The sequence below is a fragment of the Ascaphus truei genome, chromosome 4 (genome assembly GCF_040206685.1).
Source record: "Ascaphus truei isolate aAscTru1 chromosome 4, aAscTru1.hap1, whole genome shotgun sequence".
NCBI lineage: Eukaryota > Metazoa > Chordata > Amphibia > Anura > Ascaphidae > Ascaphus > Ascaphus truei.
Genome location: NC_134486.1, coordinates 298753336 through 298772240, shown reverse-complemented (window position 1 = coordinate 298772240; position 18905 = coordinate 298753336). Strand labels below are relative to the sequence as shown.

General features: G+C 44.4%; 1 protein-coding gene across 4 annotated transcripts in view; it reads left to right on the top strand.

Annotated features, from left to right (window-relative positions):
* FAM184A (family with sequence similarity 184 member A) overlaps nucleotides 1–18905 on the top strand; it is a 192909-nt gene that overhangs the window by 86490 nt on the left and 87514 nt on the right. For all 4 annotated transcript variants that reach the window (XR_012801137.1, XM_075597750.1, XM_075597749.1 and 1 more), the window contains exon 3: nucleotides 16289–17143. Coding sequence is in view for 3 of the 4 variants with exons in the window: in XM_075597750.1 (XP_075453865.1) it covers nucleotides 16289–17143 (855 nt within the window). In the remaining variant the exon portion in view is untranslated. The remainder of the gene's footprint in view (nucleotides 1–16288; nucleotides 17144–18905) is intronic.

The following is an 18905-nucleotide window of genomic DNA, read 5'->3' as shown; positions in this document are numbered from 1 at the left end:
CAACAATTCATGTAAATTTGCAAATCTGTGCAGAACAGAGTATATTATTTATTTATAAAATGATTTACCAGGAAGTAAGCATTGAGAGTTACCTCTTGTTTTCAAGTATGTCCTGGGCACAGAGTTATGATGACAAATACATGGTTACATTAAGTGAACAGGGTTACACATTATGTATAAAGACATTGCATGAACAGTTTAACATATTTTATCTTTTAGGCGTATGAAACAGTTACAGACCAGATTCAAATGTGAGACAGCTTTAGTTTTGATGAACTTACACTGGTGGTGATTTTGAGAGTCTCAGGTAGGTTGTTCCAGCTGTGAGGTGCACGGTAAGAGGAGGAGCGGCCGGATACTTTGTTGAGCCTTGGGACCGCGAACAATCGTTTTGAGTCAGATCTCGAGTGCTGCGTGTGGTAGGCGTCAGGAGCTTGTTCAGATAGATAGGTAGCTTGCCCAGAAAGTATTTGAAGGCAAGACAGGAAAGATGAACTTTGCGCCTAGATTCAAGTGATGACCAATCTAGTTCTTTGAGCATTTCGCAGTAATGTGTGTTGTAGTTACATTGGAGGACAAAGCGGCACATGGAATTGTATAGGGTGTTTAGTTTGCTATGGTGAGTTTGGGGTGCTGTACCATATACTGTGTCCCCATAGTCTGTAATTGGCATTAGCATCTGCTGTAACTCTCAATGTATTACTTCCTGGTAAAACACTTTATAAATAAAATAAATAATTCTGACCAGAGGACTTGGGGAAGATTTGTCCCTATAAAGTACACCTAGTTTGGCATAGATTTTGGATGTCAGGGTATCAATGTGCAACCCAAATGTTAAATGTGTGTTAAACCATATGCCCAGATATTTCAAACTAGTGACAGAGGCTAGGATGGTATTAGAGCTGGTTCTGATCTTAAGCTTTGTCATTAGTAGCTTTAGAAATTTAGCCTTAGTCCCAAATACCATTGTTGCACTCTTGTCGGTGTTTACAAACAGTTTGTTTTAGGAAAGCCACTTTTCAAGTCTCCAAAAATCAGATTGTGGTACGTCTTCAAGGTCAGAGAGATAGACACATGTTGGGATCTACCTGATGGGTAGGAATGAAACCAGTTTAAAGCATGTTTCCCTATTCCAGAGTATTGATGTTTGTTTAGCAAGATAGCATGATCAACAGTATCAAAAGCCTTTGCAAAATCTAGGAATATTGCACCAATACGTTGTCCCAGTTCCATTCCCCACTGGATCTCATTGCAAACTTTTAGGAAGTTAGTTACTGTGGTTTGTTTGTGGCGAAAGCCAGATTGGAATTGTCTAGGGAAATTTGTCTTGGTATAGTAATCGCTTAATTGGGAGTGAACACATTTTTCCATGACTTTTGATAGTATTGGGAGAAGAGAGATTGGCCTGAGTGTTTTTGTCCCCACTTTTGAAGATTGGAACAACTCTGGCAGTTTTCCAGGTCTTAGGGATATGACCTGCAGACAAAATAGTTGATTAGGGAAGCAAGCAGTTTGGCTATGGCTGGGGCACCAAGTCGTAGGGAACTTTAATTGCAGTAGGTCAGGTCCACATTGGCTGCTTCGCTTTAATTTGAGGAGCGCTTGTGTAATAGCCTCTTCAGATACTGGGACAAATTGAAAATTGTGGGCAGAGTTGGGAGAGGGTGGGACTATAGGAGTACACCCAGATTGAGCTTCATGTTTGTATGTCGGGTTGCGTTTTGCTAATAAGTTAGTAGTACACTCCACAAAGTATTCATTGAATGCGTTTGCAATGTCAGTGGCATTTGTCAGAGTAATATCACCCTTAAAGATATTACATAGTTGTTGATGACTTTCCAGAAGTTTGTTGGATTTTATATATTCTGGTGATGATTGTCAGAGTAATATTGGTCTTTTGCGTTTCTTGTTTGCTTTGTGCATATATGAATGATGGCTTTGGGTTTATGCATAAGGCACCATGCCCTTAGTTCATGGCAGTTGGGCAACAGGCTAAGGATATTTATATGGGCGACAGATTGTCCTTTTTGGAATTTGAAAGGGGTATTCTCGGGTATGGGACAGAGTTGAAAAGGTGGTGTGGGGGCCTGGGTCAAGTTCAAGATCACCTGCTAAAGAGAGTAACAGTATAAATATAAATTTGGGGGGTTGTTTGCAAGTGGTAAATTTGTGATGTTTGCCATTAGAATGAGCGGTGGTTGGTGTGCTGGTTTTAAGAGTTCTCCACCAACATTCAGTAGATAATGCCAAACGTTTGAGTAATCCAGTGTGTATGATGATATTGGGTGTGGGCCAGGAGGGAGGAGTTTGTATTGGATAAAGAGTGTAACATTTCCATGAGGTCACAATAAAGAACAGAGTTGAGATAGTAGCAGGTTCATTTTCACAAAGGTAGGTAACTTTACATGAAGCTCTTGTAAGCCAAGTTAGTGTGCTCATTGAGTAGACCGCAGACGTGGCGTGCTACAGCCAGTGAGATCACCCCCAACCCCAGATCCTTTTTGTTATCTGCCCAGACACCCCTCCTTTGACCAAGAAAAATACCAGTTCACAATGTGATGCCTACTAAACTACATCAGGAAAATGATTCTCAATAAGGATGTCAATATAGTAGAGCTCTTGGCTGCAACAAGGTATGAATCTATAGAGATTACTTCCCTCCTTTGAAATATATTACCTATGCCTCCAGCACTGAAAGTGTTAAGGAAATCCCAAAGAACTGGGAGCACGCTGTTTTAGGAAAGACAAATAGCATAGGAGACTTTAAAATGGCACAGTTTAGCATTGCTGCAAGGCTGAATGGATCCAAATGAATTCCTTTGATAGCGTTGCCATGTTAATCTTCCACACACGATTCAGAAATGTAAGCCATTGCGTGCAGCTGTTTCATTTTGCAGTGTTATATAAAAAAGGAGTCAATTATATTGAGATCACTCTTCACGATTAAAATATTTAAGGCAATATGTATCTGGCTTCCAAAATAGGTGAAGCACATCGGATTTCTAATCCTTCTTTCTACTTACCTCTGCCAATCTATGGAACTTGCAAATTGAAAATAAACATTCTAAATGTGTGAAAATACAGACTTTTTTGTTCCAATAAATTGGTCTGATACAGGTTTCTTGCCGTTCCAAATGATTTATTCTTTCAGAGGCAGTTACTACAGGCAAGGACGGGTTAACAATGACGAACAGTCTTGGGCTATGTCTTTCTTTTCTGTTCTGAAGCATCTACTCTCAAACATGATTCATATAGTAATTCCTAGCTACTAATTTAACCTACACATAGCTTGTTTGCATGAAACAATAATATAATTAAACAGTCCTTGGGAAAAGTCTGGGCACAAAGCTTATACTCTTATCTTTGCCGTGGACAAACTTCATCTTGTACACACAATGTACTATAACGATTAACTTGTTCTAACTTTCCTATAAATCAATTGTTTCCCTTATACTGTATGTGTTTTTCTTATATTCCACAATCTCTCTCAGATTCTAACAAACAACTTGGATTCCGAATCACTTTAATTCCATTCACACAAATCAAATCTAAATCAATTAGCACAGGTCGGTTAGCAGTACAGGTTTACATCACCTCAAACTTTGGAGATTTTGCTAAAGCTGATAATAGATAGAAAACTGACAGCTGCTGTGATAAACATTAATGATTTGACTTCATTTCATTTTGATTGAGAGTTCAAAATGCCTCTCTAAAGCCAAAGGGGGATATTTGATTTATTTTATGTTTTTAATTGTTAAAGAAGTTATTCAAAAATGTGTTCATTTTCAAAATGTATGTTAATATTCATACGTTTTTGGGCATGCTTTTTTAATTTAAAGGATTTTGCATTGTTCCTTTACTTAATCGTTTTTTCAGTGAATTTTCTCTTTTTGCTCCACAGGTTGACCACCCCTGCTGTACGGTTATGGGATAAATTAAGATCTAAATTTGAATTCCTCTCCTTTAATCCCTCTTTACTCATCCAGAATCCCCCCCCACCCATCCCACACCGATCCCTCTTTACTCATCCAAAATTCCCCCTTCCCCCCGCCCCAGGGAGGATGACCACTTCATTCAGGCGAGAACATTTTTCTCGCCAGATGCACTTCTCCCAGCATTGCCAGGATAGCTTTGGCAGCGATATTTTTTATGAATACTTACTAATCAGGCATGTTCTCTCTCTCCCCGGATTCCGCCGGCCTGCAGTAAGAAAGCCGACTGTATTTGATAATACTTGTACGGTGGGCCCAAACTTTAATGGGCTGATTTCATCCAAATATCAAATGTTGCTAATAGACAGCTCTAGAGAGAAAAAACTATTTCATGTCTGCCTGGGAGAGTGACTTGGGAGAGGTCTTGGATGACGATGACACTGGTCAGATATACGAATGTATAGCAAAGAACTCGGTTTGTACAACTATTAGGCCTCGGTCCCGCTGCGCTCGGCGGCACGGGCGGCCACACGCGAGTTCCCCACCAGCAGGGGAATCCTGCGGAGCCAGTCCCGGTCCCCCCTGGCTGCACAGCTTACTACACGCTGTGGCGTCACGTGGTGTGGCTGTGAGCCAATGGGGAGGGGAGGCTTCGGGAGGAGGAGAGGCTTCGGGGAGCGGGGAGGAGTGTGGAGTGAAAGCAGCGTGAGTGCCTGTGTGTGTGTATGTGTGTGTCTGAGTGCCTATCTGTGTTTGTGTATGTGTGTGCCTGTCTGTGTGTGTGTCTGAGTGCGTGCGTGCCTGTCTGTGTGTGTGTATGTGTGTGTCTGAGTGCGTGAGTGCCTGCCTCTGTGTGTGTGTGTGTGTGTGTGTGTGTGTGTGTGTCTGTGTGTGTGTGTGTCTGCGTGTGTGTATGAGTGCCAGCCCGAGCCCGTGGAGGGAGGGAGGGGGGGGAGAGTAGCGGGTCCCTCCGCTCAAGCCACGCCCCCCCCCCCCCCGCTCAAGCTCAAACCTCCCACTCCCGCCCACCTCCCGCTCCGGCTCCCGCTCCCTACAGACCGCATATCGCGGTCTGTGTCTGTCAGCGCCCGCCAGTCTGCAGTGCGGGCGCGCTGACTCTGGGAGCGGGGCCTTAGCCTTAGAGAACAGCTTTAAACTCCACATACAGTATGGTATCTCACACCTACACACCTGCATAGATATAAGCCTGACATGTCTACGGGGTGCTGGAAGGGATGTGGCCAGGCTCCTACATACATATGTGGTGACCTTGTTCTAAAATTGTCCCTATATGTGATGGTATTATTCTCATGGTTAGCAAAATGTATAATATACCCATCTTTAGAGACCCGTGGTTCTGTTTAATACATAGACCCCATAAGGATTTGGACAAGACGGAAAGTAACCTGGCTTTGCATCTTTTGAGAAACTAGATGTGTCAGCCTGGCACTGTGCCCAGCACTGTGCCCCTCCATCTATTCTGCAAATGAATAATAACAGTTGGGAAGTTTGCACAATTGAGACGCTTACCAGCCTAGTCTGCAACGGATTTCACAAGTTCTGCCGTATCTTTTTCTCTTGTACCAGCTCTCAGGCTGGCCTATTCCTCTCCACCAAATCGACGTCTTGGTACAGGGGTGCACAAACTGTTCTGGGGGGGTGGGCGAAGCGGATGCAGAGGCCCCGCGCTCTTCCCCAAAGCATTTAAATGAAATGCCGGGGGTTCACGTTAGGCCTCTGCAACTAAGAATTTACCGTGATTCAGACGCTCTGTGACGTGCGCCATGGCATCAAATCCCGCCGCGGGGTCATGTGACGTGCTGTAATTTGACGCAGCTCCATGACAGAGGGGGAGGGGGGGTCGCGAGCACCGGGGCAGCCAAGACAGGGGGTGCAGCAGCAAAAGTTTACGCTCCCTTGTCTTGGTAGATGTTACCCACGTGTTACTCCTATGGCATATAATGTATCTTCACCTCTAACAATAACATGACACTTTTCTGCTTACCTGACCCCGGTCTTATTATTATTATTATTATTATTAAAACAGAAACTGATGTTTCCCATAAGTCTTACTCTTTAAAGCAATATGTCACTTCACTTACGGTCTCCCCACCCCATTTTTATTTCCTTTCCCCTTTTTCCCTTCTCCCCTTCCTATCTGTACAAAATTTCCAATAAAAGAAAGGAAGTTTTAAAAGAATTAAATATATTGCTCTGACTCTCTCCTCCCCTAACTGAAACCACTCTCCAAAACGTTCATGGTGCAAGTGGAGCAATTGGGGGCAAACAATGGAACAAAGCACCTTGATACATGATGCAGAGTCACACAGTGTTAAAATGTCACCGTTTGCATCGGTTGGGGAGCAATGTTCCCATTTGGGACACTAGATACATATACTGGCATACCCCGCATTAACATACGCAATGGGTCCAGAGCATGTATGTAAAGCGAAAATGTACTTAAAGTGAAGCACTCCCTTTTTTCCCACTTATCAATGTATGTACTGTACTGCAATCATCATATATGTGCATAACTGATGTAAATAACGCATGTGTAACAGGCTCTATAGTCTTCCCGCTTGCGCACAGCTTTGGTACAGGTAGGGAGCCGGTATTGCTGTTCAGGACGTGCTGACAGGCGCATGCACGAGCTGCTGTTTGCCTATTGGGCGATATGTCCTTACTCGCGAGTGTACTTAAAGTGAGTGTCCTTAAACCGGGGTATGCCTGTACCCCACGTTTTCCTTTTTCCATGCTTGATTCAAAGCTTCCCTCCTTGTGCAGAAGAAATGTGTCTGGCTGTGCGTGTTCATTTTGACCTATTAAAATGAATAAGCAAGTACCCATTTCCTCTTAAATTGTAGTATTTAAACAGCAGGCATGGTAATACAGATTATTATTATCAATGTGTTACAGGTAGGATTGCCAACTGGCATTAGATCAGCCAGAAAAGCCAACAAGGTCAAGTTCTACATTGGGTTGGGAAATGTAAATGCCAAACTGTTTGAAGTTGCATTTTCATAAGTGAAAATCAGGATAAACGCTTAAAAAGAATGAACTGATTGTAGCTGTCTTTAATAAACGAACTGATGCTTCAATCGTTCCCAGTTTATAATCCTCCTTAGCTCATTTAAAAACCTGAAATGGCTGAACATGTGTAGGTTTTGCACATTGAGCCAGATGGCAACTTTAGCTGCAGGCCCTTCCAACAATAATCATTTCTTCCATGTCCATCAGCTACGTGTTGTGAGTCTAGAAGGATCTGCAAGAATTTCCAAAACTTTGCAGGACAATTCAACATTAAAGCAGCAGATGAAATGTGCCCTTAAGGCCTTTTTTGGTTCCTCAAACCATTTTGCCTTCAGTTTGCAGCTGAGAGCTGCTTGATACTAAAATGTATAAAATATTACCACCATACTTTAGAGATTTCTATATCAGTGTTGCTCATACTTAATTCATATCCTTAGCTTTCTCCGTTTCTGTGTGAGACTTCTGGGAGGCATTTTGTGCAAGACCGTTTTCCCACAATCAAAATTATGCTTATGACTTATATATTTGCAATTACTTATTCACATGTTGAACTGGTTGAATTTTACAAAAAAGTAAGGCTGCGTCCAGGCGCTGACCTGTGCTGAGGCGCGCTCACGCTCGGCACTGAGCCCCTGCAGCCGCAATGAGTGCGCTTGCGGAAGCGTAAGTCTTAGGCCTCGGCCATGTTGCCTGCTTGCTGGCGGAAGCGCGCTAATGCGCGCTCCGGCTCAGCACTGAACCCCTACAGCCGCAATTAGAGCGGCTTTAGTAGGGGCTCACCCGCGCTTCCGCGCGCTTGCGGAAGCGCAGGTCTTAGGGGAAAATTCCCCCGCTTGCCGGCGCGACAGGCCGGTCACGTGAGCGGTTTGCCCAATGAGGGCGAACCAGCTCCATGACGTCACTGGCCCGCCCCCGGCCAGTGACGTGCCCGCCCCCGGCCCGCCCCCTTACGGCGAGCAGGATAAGCAACCGCAAGGCAAGGGAAAGCACCCTCTTTCCCTGGGCCTCAGCGCGCATCAGCACGCCAGCGGTAAGCATGTCCGAGGCCTTAGCCAAATTTTAAATTCAAGCGCTCGCCGGAGCGCAGGGCCGGTCACGTGAGCGGTTCACCCAATGAGGGCGAACCAGCTCCATGACGTCACTGGCCGGCGCGTGGACCAAGGCCAGGGCAAGAGCAGGAGCAACTCTCGCCACAGCGCTGCGGCCCCCCCTCGCAGTGGGCCCGGCACCATTGAGGGGAGGGCTCTTGTCCCTGCAGCGTCCGCCACAGCGGGCGCTGCAGTAGCCAGCGGGGACCAGGCCTTAGGCTGCGTCCATAGGACTGCAGCGCCCGCTGTGGCGGACGCTGCAGGGACGAGAGCCCTCCCCGCAATGGTGCCGGGCCCACTGCGAGGGGGGGCCGCAGCGCTGTGGCGAGAGTTGCTCCTGCTCTCAATAGAATTGAGAGCAGGAATCGCGACGGAGCGCTCAGCCACGCCCCCCGGCGGTTCAGCCAATGAGGGCGAACCTGCCGGGTGACGTCATGGCCGTGCCCCCGTCACAGAATCAGTGTTGCCACCTTGTACTGAAGGCCAACCCAGAGATAAATGTAAAAAATATTCTCTCTTACCGGTGACGTTTCCCGGCATTCTGCTGCATCTCCCACTGCAAATCCCGTGAACATGGCTGTGTGCCGTTGCCATGACAATGTGACGCTACGTGACATCACAATGTTACGCGCCGTCAACTTGTCATGGCAACGAGATGCCACGTAGCGACGTAGCGTTCTGTTACCATGGCAAAGGGCGTCACGAGATGCTGAAACATCACGTAGCATCCTGTTGTCATGGCAACGCAGCGTCATTTTACACTATGCAACCATGTTAATGGGAGTTGCAGGGGGAGATGCAGGAGAATGCCAGAGGATGCTGGGAGACGCCGTCGCACTACGCCACCACCCAGAGATTTACAAACTAAACCCGTAGGTCAAAACGTGGTCAAACCCCGTAGTCTCCGGGTCAAACCCGGAGTGGTGGCAACCCTGGTAAGAAAACTCTCCTGGTGGTTATGATCTCATATCTTGAGAACCAAGGGGTCCATCACTGGAGATTGGGAGTCAGCGGATAGCGTGATTACTGACAAAGCAGACTGCTGATTTAAGTGCAAATATAGGAGAGAGGTATATATACCTCAAATATATGTCAGAGGTTCTTAATATTCCTGTTCCTTTCCTTCCTACTTGCTTTGCACGTCCATACAGTAGCCACATCCAACAGAGTGGCCTTAGTCTATTACATTATTGGCAGGCATCACCCGTTCACTCCTTGGAAGGGTACACCTGATCAGAACTGATACGTTTCTCTCTTCGCTGCAGGAAAAGTGGTACATACATTGATCATCACAATTCTGCAATGCAACAATAAAGAACAGGGGGGGTGAGGTTGTATTGTATTGTATGTCTTTATTTATATAGCGCCATTAATGTACATAGCGCTTCACAGTAGTAATACATGTGGTAATCAAATAAATAACAGATAATATAAATAACAGATCATGGGAATAAGTGCTTTAGACATAAAAGTAACATTAAGGAAGAGGAGTCCCTGCCCTGAGGAGCTTACAGTCGAATTGGTAGGTAGGGAGAACGTACAGAGACAGTAGGAGGGAGTTCTGGTAAGTGCGTCTGCAGGGGGCCAAGCATTATGTATCGTGTTTAGAATATCCACAGTGCTATTCATATGCTTCTTTAAGCAAGTGTGTCTTAAGGTGGGTCTTAAAGGTGGATAGAGAGGGTGCTAGTCGGGTACTGAGGGGAAGGGCATTCCAGAGGTGTGGGGCAGTCAGTGAAAAAGGTTTAAGGTGGGAGAGGGCTTCAGATACAAAGGGGGTAGAAAGAAGACATCCTTGAGAAGAACGCAAGTCTGGATGGTGCATAACGAGGTTTGTGTGCTAGCACTGATAACTCATTATACCAAAAGATGAGTCACGTACGATCAGTTACAATATTGTATCATTAATATCTGGGCACTAATAGGATTTGTTTCTCTTCCTGCTGCTTCATTTTGTCAGGCCGTTATTATACTAGCATGTGCGCCGCCGGAAGAAATGAATGTGACCTAATGCAGTTGCCTATACTTCGCGTGCGGATTTTCATTTTTTCCTTTGGTGTGCGGCGGCCGCGTCACGTGAGCGGTTTAGCCAATGAGGGCGTACCACTCACGACCACGCCTCCGCCACGCCTCCCTGTCTCCTCCGTTTTCAGACGTGCGCATAGCCCTGGTGACGTCACGAGGGCACACTCGCACGGACCTGGTATAATCAGGGTCTTAAAAGCACCAAAAAATAAAATTGATGACTTTTTATAAATATTGCTCCCTTGGGATTGTTATTCTATTTTCTCCTTTTTTGTTAATGCCCTATACACCTATATATCCTGTGTTTTATTGTAGTGTGTTATGAATTCTTCCCCTATATTATTTTTGGTAACCGTGTCACTTTGTTAAACTATATAGTCAAATGTCAATCCTTATTCAGATGTGTCACTGTATTAAAGGTATGGTTCCATCTACAGTAATTTTACATTTTTCTTTAGCATATGTCGAAAGCAGGACGTATCCGGAACTCAAACACGTTAATTTCAGCTCTGGGGAACCCCTGCTTACCAAGATACTTGCCTCCAAAGGCGCCCCCACCCTGCTCCCCTGGTACCATCCCCTGTTGGGGGAACAAAATATAGTTTTAAATCTCCTGCTGTACGCTGGCCAATAGGAAGCTGCAATGTCATCTGCTTCCTATTGGCCGGTGTGTCGCAGGAAATGTAAAACTATATTTTGTTCCCCATCAGGGGAGGGTACTGGGTCGGGGGAGGGGGACTAATTGGAGGAAGAATGATTGCATTGGATCTGTCCCAACCAAGTGCATGAAAAAGACCTGCTTACTTGAAAAGTGGGGAGGGGCGAGCTTAAACCCTGGGAGGGAGGGGCCACTAACCTCCAAATTAACTGAGACCACCTGGACAAAGTTTATAAACACACAGATACCCAGCAAGCTCTAAGAAACATCCCAAATTACCACATATATATGTATATAAGTGTCAATTGGAGTGCTACTGGGCATGGCTAAATGTATATAACAGGAAACAGAGAAGCCCAACTCTACATCCAATATGACAAAAATACACAGTGAAATACCTATATAGCTCTTGAAAAGGGGTCATTTAGTTAAACCCTTTAGCCAAAGTATTTTAAGCCTGCAAGCCACTTCAAGGCATGACCAAATATTGCAGGTAGGGTTGGTAGGTGGCTTCTCCAAAAATACTGGACTCAATGGTGAAAGGTGCATCAGTTCACAATGTCCAGGGAGGAAAATACCGGACACATACATGTCCAGTATTACAGTACCTCTCATTTTTTACTGGACAGAGTGTCCAAATACAGGACAGTCCGGTTCAATACCGGATACCTGGCAACCCTAACTGCAGGTCCTAACACTAACTGATTAAAATTCTTATTTACCTCTATAATTAGAGGAAGAATGATCGCATTGGATCTGTCCCAACCAGCTTTCCATGTAAATAGGTCTTTTTCATGCAGCTGGTTGGGACAGATCCAATGCGATCATTCTTCCTCTAATTATAGAGGTAAATAAGAATTTTAATCAGTTAGTGTTAGGACCTGCAATATTTGGCCATGCCTTAAAGTGACTTTCAGGCTTAAAATGCTTTGGCCAAATGGTTTAACTAAATTACCCCTTTTCAAGAGATATATAGGTATTTCACTTTGTATTTTTGGCATATTGGATGTAGCTTTGGGCTTCTCTGAAGGGGGTCTATAAATACCAGGCAGTGTGGCCAGGAAGGTATTCCAGAATTGTGTAGATTTATCAATATAAAGATATCACGGGTCTAACAACAATTCATGAGAATTACAGATTAATCTTTGTAACAGTTGCGATTAGCTGATTAAATTAATACCAAGAATGACAGTTGGTCTATGTTATCTCAGGTATCAGTTTTCTCATGCAAAAGTATAAATTGCGTTGATAAAAGTGGTGTCTACATGTGCATTTTAATTATACAAACGCAACAGTGAAGATGGCGTTCCTCTAAGTATTATAGGAATAAATATGTGGGACATTTTATATCTCCAGGAAGCTTTAAAAAAAAATCCTTACCTTATAAAAATGTCACTGGCTGCAGATTGATGAGAGGGAGGGTAAGGGATACACCCACAAGGTGGGTTTATGCTGTGTTTCAATTAAGGGAATTTAGAATATAAACCCTTCATTTGAGATATGAAATGAGAAGTTCAACATAGAGGGGAGTGTTTGTCTATTGCACATGTGGATTTTCATATTTCTGACTTTAAGCCTTCTCTGAAGTAATCTAAGGCTGTTATATGGTAACATAATTAGATCTGTTTGATGAAACTATCACATTTATTGTACTATATGTTTCTGTAATAATATTTTGCTGTAAACTAAGCACTGTACTATTTTGTATATTAAATCTACAATGTAATAAATAATGACTTTGGACTCTGTAAGAAATTGTATTTTCCCATAAAATTATGAATGTGAGTGATGATTATAAGACAACTTTTTGAGATATATTTTAGAAAGGAAAAGAGATATGGCTAATTTATTGTGACACTAGAATACGTTCTGAAGATCTTCTTACATAAGAAAAGCAAAGTATTTTAAATAAAAGTGGTGTGGCTAACTTATTCCAACAAGCAGAATCTATGCATAGACAGGAAGTGCCATACAGCTGGTTTGAGATGCCTGGGGAAAGGCCAGCGAGAGGTAAACAGTTACTGGTGATGTGCTGAGGTAATCAAAACTAATAAGAGGTAGTTTATTCCCTTGTAGGGTGGGTAGATGCAACCATCTTTGAAAATATTATAACCTTTTTGACGTCACCGTCATTTTGTATTATTTTTGTATGTGAATATTTATCTTCAGAATAAATGTTGCTTTTCATGTGCTAAAATGTGCTAATATTTACTGTAATTATGAAAGAGACATGAGGACATTTTACAGGCTCTGATTGAACGTGGCACGTTTTTAAGAGTGGTTACATTTTCAGGCACATTTTGCCACAATTGATTTGTATGTGTTAAGTGTGTTGTTTGCTTAGTAAACAGGCACTAAAGACTTTGCAAGTGAATGTTGCTCTTTGGTGGTGACTGCGATTAAGATATATATTGTGGCGGATTGAGGGGGGATATTATTCATTTTAGGGACCAAGCATAGGTGAAAGGTGGATCAGCTAGATAGCTTTGTATTAACCCCTGTCACATATACAAGTCATGTACAGTTCTCACAGGTGTGCCGTTCGTGACCGCCAATATCACCAACATGCACAGGGCAAGTTTACATTGTATCACATTGCGTGCTACAGTATTTAGGCTAGAATCACACACCAAAATTGTTTAAAAAAGAAAGTTCACCTAAAAAACATTTAAAATTAAGGTGCAAGTTCACATGGCCCTTTACAGATTGCCATTTTCATTAAATTATTATGAAGTGTCAAAATGTCACAGTAATCTGGTAAAAAATATTGCACCTTAAATTGTTCAGTTTTTGCTCATTTCTGAGCAATGTAAACTTGTTAAAAATGTGATGAAAATGTGCAAAAGAAGGTGCAAAGATATTCACACATCTCTAATTATAAACGTTAGGCTTTTACAACGTCGTACATTTTCCTTTTAAAAACGTCAACAAATTTGATAGGCTGAAGCTTTAGGCTAGTAATTATAGTCTATGGAGTAATTAAGAAAATCCACCCAGGAGAGGAGGAATGCAGTGCACTGCAAAAACGGGCTTAAACAGCAAAAAAGTATTTCAAAATAGAAAATGTATTGAAAGTGCAGCATGAGCACTGCAGGGGACACAAAAAGCTCTGACGCGTTTCGTGCGTGAAGCACTTTCAGTGCAGTTTTTGCAGTGCACTGCATTCCTCCTCTCCTGGGTGGATTTCCTTCATTACTATCAACTTACAAGTAGGACGCTCGCTACCGGAGTCTGCACCACCAAGCCGCGAGTACTCCTTTTCATCTACCTCTGCCGGAGGTTATACTGCATTATCGGTAATAACCGCAACTCATACCAGTCTTCAGGGTTGGTACGTTTATATTGAGGGGAGGGGATTCACACTACTCGTCTTCACAAGTCGGGACACTAGGCTCCCCACACTTTCCCCATCACTCAGTACCTTTCATCCCCAATTGGGGTTTATCATTGGAGTATATCATTCATGAACTGGCCTTTGGTGGTGCCTTTAATAATATCCTCTGCATCATTTACTTTCAAGAACTTAGATTATTTCTATTGATTATAGAACATATCTGTTCATCGTATAGCCTCTGCAGCACTGATTCTGGACTTCACTGTTCTTCCTTTGTATAGTCTTTGGAGTAACTATTACGCCAGATAACAGGGCCGACATGATGGCGGTGTCATTGGTGCAAATGCATCTGGCCACGCGCTTGCAGAGTCCCCATGCTCTCCCTCGGCCCAACTCCAGTAATCACAGTTTAAATGTTTGTGGTGGTTAACTTAACCACCACAACATTTTAACTGTAATTACGGAAGTTGGGTTGGGTAAGAGTGCGGGGACTCTGCAAGCTCGTGGCCAGGTGCATTTGCACCAATGACACCGCCATCAAGCCGGCCCTGTCAGAACTCATACACAGACCACAGGAGGGGCCCGGCAGCAGAGGGGGGCCCACCCCAGTGGTCTGAACACGGAAGTCAGGACTCACTGGACGTCAGGTCCAACTTCCATTATTGGCTGTCTGGGTGGCCCCCACCCCCTCCATTGCCGGGTAGGGCCTGGACAGACACGGAGGGGGAGGCAGAGTAAGAGAGAGGAGGAGGACAGAGTAAGAGAGAGGAGGGGGACAGAGAGTAAGAGAGAGAATGAGGACAGAGAGTAAGGCCTCGGGCATGGGTGCTGAGGCGTGCTGCTGCTCGGCAGTGAGCCCCTGCAGCCGCAATGAGAGCAGCTTTAGCAGGGGCTCGCTTACGCTTACGCTTATGCAAGCGTGCGGAAGCGTAAGTGTTAGAAAAATGTTAAATTCAAGCGCTCAAGGGAGCACAGGGCCGGTCACATGAGCGGTTCGCCCAATGAGGGTGAACCAGCTCCGTGACATCACAGGCCCCCCACCCGACACGCCCCCGGAAGGCGCGCGGTCTAAGGCCAGGGAAAGCACCCACTTTCCCTCAGCCTCAGCGCGCCTCCGCCCGGCTCCATTCACCCTGGACGCAGCCTAAGAGAGAGAGGAGGGCGGAGAGTAAGAGAGAGAGGAGGGCAGAGAGTAAGAGAGAGGAGGGCAGAGAGTAAGAGAGAGGAGGGCGGAGAGTAAGAGAGAGAGAAGGGCAGGGAGTAAGAGAGGAGGGCGGAGAGTAAGAGAGAGAGGAGGGCGGAGAGTGGAGTGTAAGAGGAGGGCGGAGAGTGAGAGAGGAGGGCGGAGAGTAAGAGAGAGGAGGGCAGAGATTAAGAGAGAGGAGGGCAGAGAGTAAGAGAGAGGAGGGCGGAGAGTAAGAGAGAGAGAGGAGGGCGGAGAGTGGAGTGTAAGAGAGGAAGGCGGAGAGTGAGAGGAGGGCGGAGAGTAAGAGAGAGAGGAGGGCGGAGAGTAAAAGGGAGGGGGAGGGCAGAGAGTAAGAGAGTGAAGGGCGGAGAGTAAGAGAGTGAAGGGCGGAGAGTAAGAGAGAGGAGGGCGGAGAGTAAGAGAGAGAGGAGGGCGGAGAGTAAAAGGGGGAGGGCAGAGAGTAAGAGAGTGAAGGGCGGAGAGTAAGAGAGTGAAGGGCGGAGAGTAAGAGAGTGAAGGGCGGAGAGTAAGAGAGAGGAGGGCGGAGAGTAAGAGAGAGAGTTGGGCAGAGAGAATGAGAGAAGAGGGCGGAGAGCAAGAGAGAGGGGCAGAGAGCAAGAGAGAGGAGGGTTGAGATTAAGAAATAGAGATGGGGAGATAGAAAGAGGAGTAAGAGAGAGGAGGGGGGAGAGTGAAGGACAAAAGGATGGGTGAAAGTGATGCAAAAAAGGGGGAGAGAGAGGGAGGGAAAGTAAGAGAGAGAAAAGAGTACGAAAGAGGGGATAGAAAGAAGGGGGAAGTGAGATAGCGAAGGAGCGAGAATGGGAGAGTGAAAGGGGGTAGAGTGATAAAGAAAGGTGGAAGAGTGGAGATGGAGGAGAGAGTGAATGGGTAAGAGGGAGGGAGGGGGAACTTGGTGTATACAATATGCAAATGTAAACATGAATGTATGTGAGTTTGTATGCAATTTTACTTTTGTCTTGAATTATTTTTAGATCTTATGCTGAAATAATGTATAATTTTATTAATTCTCAGGTCATATACGCCTTAAACACCAGGAATGATGAGCATGAATCAGGAATCCAGGCCATCAAGGAAGCTCACGAAGAAGAAATTCAGCAAATCCTTGCAGAAACACGTGATAAAATATTGCAGTATAGGAATAAAGTCTCAGAGGAAATGGATCTCAAGAGGAAGGTGCAGGCTCTAGAAGAGTCATTGGAGGAGCACAAAAAGATGAAGCACCAAGCACTGACAGAGTTTGAGGTTTACAAACATAGAGTAGAAGACATGCAACTTTGTGCAGAGGCTCAGCATGTACAAAGAGTCGTGACCATGTCCAGAGAAGTTGAAGAGATTAGAAAGAGATTTGAAGAAAGGATACGGAGCTTCATGCAGCTTCAGGTACAGTTTGAGAAGGACAAACGCTCGGCTCTAGAAGAACTAAGATCAAGTCATAGACTGGAGATGCAAGAGCTTTTGAAAGTCCAACACAGCCAAAATGCTACTTTAAACATGGGACAAGAAACACTGGAAGAGATGCACCATTTACAAATGGAGGACCTTAACAACAAACTGGAAGACCTACGTCTGGAGAGGAAAAAGTTAGTGGAAGACTATGAAGGAAAACTCGGGAAAGCCCAGGCATTTTACGAACATGAGCTGGAAGCATTGAAAAGATCTCAGCTGTTTACAGCGGAGAGCCTGCACACTTGCAAACAGAAAGAAGCAGAGCTGAAGAGAGAATTTCAAACTCAAGAAGCTATTTTACAAAAGAACTTGGTGATCCTTAAAACTGAATTTCAAGTTGTACAGGAAGAAGCAGGAAGTTTGAGAGACAAGTGCCAACAACTTAAACTATCCTTAAGCACCACAGAAAACAATGTGCAGGTAAGGCAAATATATATATGAGTATATATATGAGGGGGGGGGGGGGTAGGACCATAATTGCTTCTCCAGAGGGAATAAATTGTCTGCCGCTAACAGTAATAAGCACAGTGTGCACATGCGTCACATAAATAGAAATCTCAATATAATGAGATATGTAGGGCTATCAGCTGGTTTAAATGATTGATAACCACTGGATATAAATGACTAACCAGAGGTAAAAATGCACCTAAATAATACATGGATGGAAACAGGGGGTATTCACATCAGATATCTTATGTACAAATAGATGCCCAATTTACACACCATGCATAAAAGAGAGAAAACGCCCACATAATGTGAAACATATAGAGGCTGCAGATATAATAAGGGAGATGCCTACAGATTTGAACTGACTACAAGCAAAATTAAAGAGAGGAGAAGATGATGTCTGGAGGGATATATATCATCCCAAGTAACAGAACAGACAATCCATAAGCCAAAATAAGGGCAATCTCCCTAAGTGTGGATGAAACTGTGAGTCAAGCAATGTCCATTATACGTCACCCCTAGTTGTCATTCATAGGGATAGACGTGAAGCACATTGGCCCTCTAAAACAGGAAAAGCAGGGGTCCCCACACCCGAGCTCCCACTCCAATGGCTTCACCCTAACTTTAAGGTTGATATATGCAAAATAGGGAATAGAGTCGCTGACATTGTGACAAGCCTCAGTGAACTGGCTACTGATCACCAATCTTTTTTTATGGTTGAAAATCAAGAGTATCTCATCAATAGAAATAGGCAGAATAATGTCAGAATAAAGACCCCTGAACTTAAGGATTACCTACACCAGGAACCTTCTTGCCAGACCTATCCTCTCATTCAGAGAAGTTGGACAGGGCTCATGGTAGCCTGGATCCACGGTTACACAAAGACTTAGGGGCCTATGCAGAGAGCAGCGGTGGAATTAATTGGAGATGTTAATAAATAGTACCTTTTTTGGCGTGATTTTATCTCCATATGCAGAAAGGTCCTAAAACTGCATTTAAAATCATGTCTGCATATGGAGATTTTCAACCGGCGAGATGCGCGCTGGTGAAACATGTTTTAAAAAAAGCGCGTTTTTTTTTTCTTCTCCCTCTGGCCGCCGAGCTCCAGCTTCCTGCCAACGTTTGTTGGCGGAGCTAATTGTTGATTTTTTCTCCATTTTAATGGCGCGATCAGCCGCTAGATGGCGATCGCGCCTTTCTGAATACGGCATTTTTGAAACCTGGCGAGATTTAGGTTCTCGCCACCCGCGCGGCGAGATTTAAAAAAAAAAAAAAGGCGCTTTTTTTTTTTACTCGCCATTACCTGCCTTTCTAAAGGCATATTTCGCCAACAAATGCCGCTAATTCAGTTACCGCAGCTCTCTGCATAGGCCCCTTAAAGTATAAAGCTGCAAGAAGCATGTCGAATTGCTACTGGTCCAGGACATTTCACTTGTGACTTTCAAAAAGAGGGTTGCTTTAAAACCTTTTACTCGACAACTAAGGAATGATGGTTTCCCTTACTGTTAGGAGTTCGCCTTCTGCCTCATTGCTTTTAAAAATTGTTCCTGAAGCTCGCTTTAAAGGGCACACATTTTGGAGGCTTTTGCTAAAGCTCTAGGCCTATTCCCGGTCTCGCTCAATCTTAACGATGCACTTGGCAGAGCAGGCCTGAGAACGCCTTCAGATCCTTCCTTGCCACACTCAAACATAAACCTGATCTAGGCTAGATTTGTTTACCAAGGTTCTGTGCTAC